This window comes from Chenopodium quinoa, unplaced genomic scaffold, assembly GCF_001683475.1.
Source record: "Chenopodium quinoa cultivar QQ74 unplaced genomic scaffold, ASM168347v1, whole genome shotgun sequence".
Taxonomy (NCBI): Eukaryota; Viridiplantae; Streptophyta; class Magnoliopsida; order Caryophyllales; family Amaranthaceae; genus Chenopodium; species Chenopodium quinoa.
Window position 1 is genome coordinate 115,665 of NW_018744062.1, and position 5,653 is coordinate 121,317.

The following is a 5,653-nucleotide window of genomic DNA, read 5'->3' on the forward strand; positions in this document are numbered from 1 at the left end:
TGATAAACAGTTGCTATATTTAATTTACTATACGTTTAAAAGACATTATCTTTCTTGAACCCGAGATTTACCACTCTATCTTTTGAGAGAGAGAGAGAGAAGGGAAAAAAAAACCCCTATGACTCTAAGCCACTAACACCAACTAGTCACTTAGGAGAGTAAATTCCTAGACATTAGGAGTAAACTAATCACTAATAATAATTTTAAGCAAATATTCCAACAATATCCACATATTCAAAAAGTAAATTCTAGTTACTTTCTGGCACGTAGAGCGGTGTAGATAAATTTATATTGCTAGATTTTTAAACAATTTATGAATGGCTCGTTTAATAATCAAGTTAATCAGCGAGCTTTTTTCATCAACTAATTTAAATATATATGAGCTTCTTTAATGAATGACTTTTAATTTATATTTTTGTCATTTAAAAATCTCAAATTCCCCATCATAAAAAACCTTAATTAAAAAATTTAGACTTAAATTAAAAATTGTGAGTCAGTCACTAATAATTTATAAAAAGATAAAATGATCAATTTATATCAAAGTTGTATCTTACATGATCACATCACATTGTATTTGAGATATCAACTCTTAGGGCTTGTTCTGATTTACTAAACTGAACTGAACTCAACTGAATTGATTGGAGTTGAACTGAATATTTCATGAGAGAAGGAAATTAGGAACTGAACTGAACTAAAAATAAGCTGAAAATAACATGCCTTTATTCCTTTTTGTTTGTGATTTTAACTTCCTTGATTTCTTTTCCTCTTATAATCTAGAGATAAATACATGTATATTATGAGTAATAAATGAGTTGTTGACAGGCGGTCGAACACCTAACAAAAATAATAATAACCTAACTATTCCTCCTAATTATGTAGTAGGGTAAGTCGGGGTTGAAACCATAGAGAGAAGGTTATTTAACAATCAACTTTTACCTATTTTTTAAAGATTATACTTTATCCGGTTTTTCAATGCTTGTAACACTTCTCTAAATGAAAATGTCACAACACTTGCTATAATATAATTAGATTTTTTTTGGGGAGGGGGGGGAATGTTGTAATATTTTCTTTATTTAAAGCACATGACCTACTAAATTATTCTTCTAACATTGTCTTCACAAAAGAAAAATAATAAAAAAATTATTCTTCTAACATTGTCTTCACAAAAGAATAATTTTTTTATTATTTTTCTAACAACCGCTGGTTCGATTTTAAAGTATATATATATATATATATATATATATATATATATATATATATATATATATATATATATATTAGTTGCTATAAGAGATCAAAATAATTCCTTTATTACATTATGTGAAAATGTGAAATTAAACAAAGTCATGCGTACGTGTGTATGATGAAGACCACAAGTATAAAGAACTTGAAGTAAGCATGCAACTAATAAAGGATGATATCACATAAATGACTAGTTCTAATTGCTGAAAAGTCTGCTAATCAAACTAAAAAGATTTCAATTGTTAAATAACAAGTAGACATTGGTTAACTTTTGTTACTTGGGTGGCAAGTTAACTATACGTAATACTGTAATTTTTTCTCATTTCACAAGTTGAGGTTACTTATTTGTGTGGGAAACTCGAAGTTGACACGTAGTTAATAATTAATGTAGTTGCAACAAGGTTTTGTCTTAAGTTTATGTCTTCTCTTCTAAATTTTAACTATATTTATCTGGTTTGATTTGATCTAGTAAGTTATCAATAATAGTTTAAAAATTGAAGCTTAAGTCTTAACGTACTGCGCTTGATTCTACGTTTAATGTCCAAATATTAACAACTTATTCTGTTCTACTTATTCCATAAACTTAATACTTTTAGTATCAAATTAGTAGAAGGATTCAAATAAGACTAATGAATAGTTAAATATCAAATACAAATCATTGGATATTAAACTTAACGCCCTATCTCAAGCCGTTATTTATCCATCTTTCATCTGCCACTTATACCTTCCCTAATTCATATCTGTTGAAAACTTGAAGTATAAGCTTTCCAAAAGATAGATGTAAGTGTCCCACGCATAATGAAAAAAGAAAAGATAGTTAATCACTTTATAAGGCAAAGAGGGTACTCCAATCGCCATATAAATTTAGATTGGAACGCCCTTGGACTAGTAAAGTACGGAGTAGACTCTTCGTCTCTTGGTTGTGGGAAAGGCCCAGCAGACCCGTGGAAACGAGTAGAATATAAAAGAACAAAGGTATGGTAGTGTATGTATTTCAATAACTACAAAAACAAAAATCAATATTATTACACCTTAACCCATCAAAAGTTTGTTATCATCCATCAACGATAATTTTAATAAACTTTTAATTTCACTCATTTATTTTCATAAACTAATCAGCAAATTAATTTTTTGCATAAAAACTTCTTTATTATTTTCGTACACAATTTAAATATATTAAATAATATTATTTTTATCACACTTGTTGACGATAAAATAATAGTGAGTCCTTAACGTAGAGCCCTACAGTTACTTTTGATTGTTCCGCTATTGCCCGTTTGAACACCAAGCCTACTCATCTTCAACATTGCAGCTGCGAAATCATTGAAGAAAGCTCCCTCATTACTCGCATAGAGTCGAACCGCACGATCAGTTTGGCCTCCGCGACCGGTGAATAGTACTTGGTCTGAGTGAAGTAGACCTTCAAAATTGGTTAAACCCACAAAGTATTCATTGTTAAAGGCGTTCGGACTACGAACATCCAATGGACCAAGGTTGTTGTCACCACCATTTCGGGGGCATATACTTTGCAAGAATTGTGCGTAAGCGGGAAGAATGTTTCGTTCGTTGTAGGCTCGATCACGGAACCTTAGGCACCTAGCTTGCCCTAATGTGTGAGCACCTAAACATAAACATAATTTGTGTTAGCCAACTATACATAGATTAAGGCCCCGTTTGGTTTAATGTAAAACATTTTCAATGGAAAATTAGTTTTCATAGAAAACAAATTTTCAAGGAAAAACACAATTGCAAATTAGTTTTCCTTTGTTTGGTTGCATACAAGAAAAGTCCAAGAAAAATAAAAAATGAGAGTGGAAATGTAAGGATGAATGAGAGGGAAGTAAAAAAAGAGGTAAGGAGGAGAGAGGAAAATGTGGCTTCCCTTGTTTTTGGAAGGAAAATGTTTTCCATCATTAAGGATGGAATTTTCCACCCTTGAAAAATTGTTTTCCACTCCTTAACAAACCAAACAAAGGAAAATGGAAAAAAATAGAAAATTCATTTTCCATGAAAACCTTTTACATCAATCCAACCAGGGCCTAATTTGAAAGTAATTAACGTAAAGTCTTATAATAGGATTGCATTCCACTATTATATACTCTCTTTGTCCCATAATATATACATGACACGGTTAAACATTGCACACATGTCAATTTACTTAGCTAATTTGAATTTTTTTTTAATAATTAAATATTAATGAAAATTATTTTTAAAATTATATTATGAAACTTTATATTAAAACCTATCTAACAGCATATTTTGTTATAAAAAATATTTTTATTATGTTAATAAAAAATTATGGTCAAACCTAGTGCATGAATAGTGAATAAACTAAAAAAGGTCCAACGGAGGGAATATTATACTTTAAAATGTTAAACATAATCCTAAGGGTTATATTTAAGAAACTAAAAAAGGAAATTTTGAGTATATATTAACATTTATCACATCAATATACTCGTGATTTTGTCATGAATTCCTTAATTTAGTTCTATTTATATTTAATTCTTATATATAAAGGAATACATATATTATCACCATTTTTTAATGCAACATATTGACTTTTATACTATTCACATACTCTACTTTTACTAGTTTTGATCACAACGAGAAAATAGATATAAAAGCTAGATACGTCTCAATTTATACTTATTTAATTTTATAATTTTTACAGATTAATAATAAAATATACAGAGTATTAATGATTAAAATAACGCACTACTAGCATGAAATTAAATAATCTGAGAATTGTTACATTCAGAAGACAACTTAGGAAGTGTTACATAGTTTCCAATTTTTGTTTATATGAAACAAAATGTTGCGATATATTATCATATATAGGATAAGAACTACTAATATTAATTATATTATAACCACGCATTCATAATGGAAGACTATTTCTAAGAGTAGACCGTTGATGATTATAATAATTTTCTGTTTAGAATCAAGTTTTAGAGTTGAAATTTGACCTAATTCAAGAAATCGGACCGTTGAATATTATTTTTTAATTTCATATAATGTTGTTACGTATTAGCTAGTTTAATCTAACTATCTATCTTCACCAAAAAAAATTAAATTATCATTAGAGAATTGACAGGGTTAAAGAATAAAAACCTGAAAGAGCAACGATTTCTCGGACAGAAAAACCTTTGCGAGAGAACAAGGAGACGAGGTTACGGACGTTATCAGAACCGAAGGGAAGATTAGTATCAGCTGCACCAGCACTTGGTGTTGAAGTTGAGTCTCTTCTTCCAAATTCAAGATTCCAGCTTGGACCTCCAAGCTATAAATTCCAACAATCAATTACTATATTAGTTAACATAATTAGTTGGATCATATTATTAATTTCAATTATGTATCATTTATATTATGTTACATACATTGTTTCTCATATTATATCTTTAGCAATTTTAGGTATAAAAAAATATAATAGTCCTTTTATTTAATTTTATTTATTTTTTATTTTTTATTTTTTTGTCAATTTTATTGAGCGTGTTTAATTAGTAGCTCACCGCAACAACAGACTCTTTAGCAGCAAGTGCCACAATATCTGAGCAAGATACTACACCGGGACAAGTAGCCTCAACTCGTTGTTTGATGGAGTCTATCACATCAAATCCTTGCAGAGAGCCAACGTTGTGAACGGATTGTTTTTCACCACCTTGAATATCCACTAATATTGATGCATCACATCCCTGTATTTAAACATAAGTGACAACATGTTACAATTTCTTTTCATAACGAGTATTCACATTATTGGAAGTATTAGTGCTAACATGAATTTAAATGATTGTACAATGTGTATAATCTAGCTAGGTACTTACACCAACAAAGCAATCATGGAAATGAAGGCGAAGCAACAAAGCACCCATTCTTTGATCATTGGCAATAGCATCTCTAATGACCGATTGAACGATAGTGTTAAAATTAGGGCATCTTGAATCGTAAAAGTTTGTAGACAACCCGCTTTGAGCATGAGTTGTGGTGGTGAAGGACAAGACGAGAAGCAAGAACATGCAAAGACTAGCAAATGGAGCCATGTAGTTTAAAATAGCCTTAACTTGAATGAAATTACAAGTAATTAGCATTTGCTAGCTAGGAAAGCTTGTAACAATAAAGGTACTTTGAACTCAAATTTATATGATTTTTGTTGAACTCATAAAACTATGATTATATTATTGCAAATTGAAAACTGTAGAAGAGGTCCATGAATTATAATTTTCTTCAATTGTTACCATGTCCACGAAAAAAACCGACAACACTTATCGTATAAATTTTTAATTCATATTTATATAATCCATCAAATTGTAGGTTAGAAATCAATATCAAGAAATATGTAATATAATGATTCTTAGGAAGTTAATGAGCTGTATTAATGCAATTGATTGAGAATAATTCTTGCCGAATTGGTCAA

At 29.6% G+C, this 5,653-nt stretch overlaps 1 protein-coding gene across 1 annotated transcript; it reads right to left on the reverse strand.

Moving 5' to 3' along the window:
- Window positions 1-2,354: 2,354 nt before the first annotated feature.
- LOC110690635 (cationic peroxidase 1-like) lies at window positions 2,355-5,439 on the reverse strand. Its single transcript, XM_021867483.1, has 4 exons — window positions 5,064-5,439; window positions 4,752-4,934; window positions 4,354-4,522; window positions 2,355-2,863 (listed from the first exon to the last, which is right to left on the reverse strand). Exons 1-4 carry the CDS (start codon window positions 5,325-5,327, stop codon window positions 2,472-2,474), a joined length of 1,008 nt encoding a protein of 335 aa, XP_021723175.1. The 5' UTR covers window positions 5,328-5,439; the 3' UTR covers window positions 2,355-2,471.
- Between the last annotated feature and the right edge of the window lie 214 nt (window positions 5,440-5,653).

Coding starts and splice junctions, on each gene's coding strand:
- LOC110690635 (XM_021867483.1), bottom strand. CDS start 5,327: ATGCTAATTACTTGTAATTTCATTCAAGTTAAGGCTATTTTAAACTAC. Junction 4,935..5,063: donor TCCATGATTGCTTTGTTGGT/GTAAGTACCTAG, acceptor GTTTAAATACAG/GGATGTGATGCATCAATATT. Junction 4,523..4,751: donor CTAAAGAGTCTGTTGTTGCG/GTGAGCTACTAA, acceptor TGGAATTTATAG/CTTGGAGGTCCAAGCTGGAA.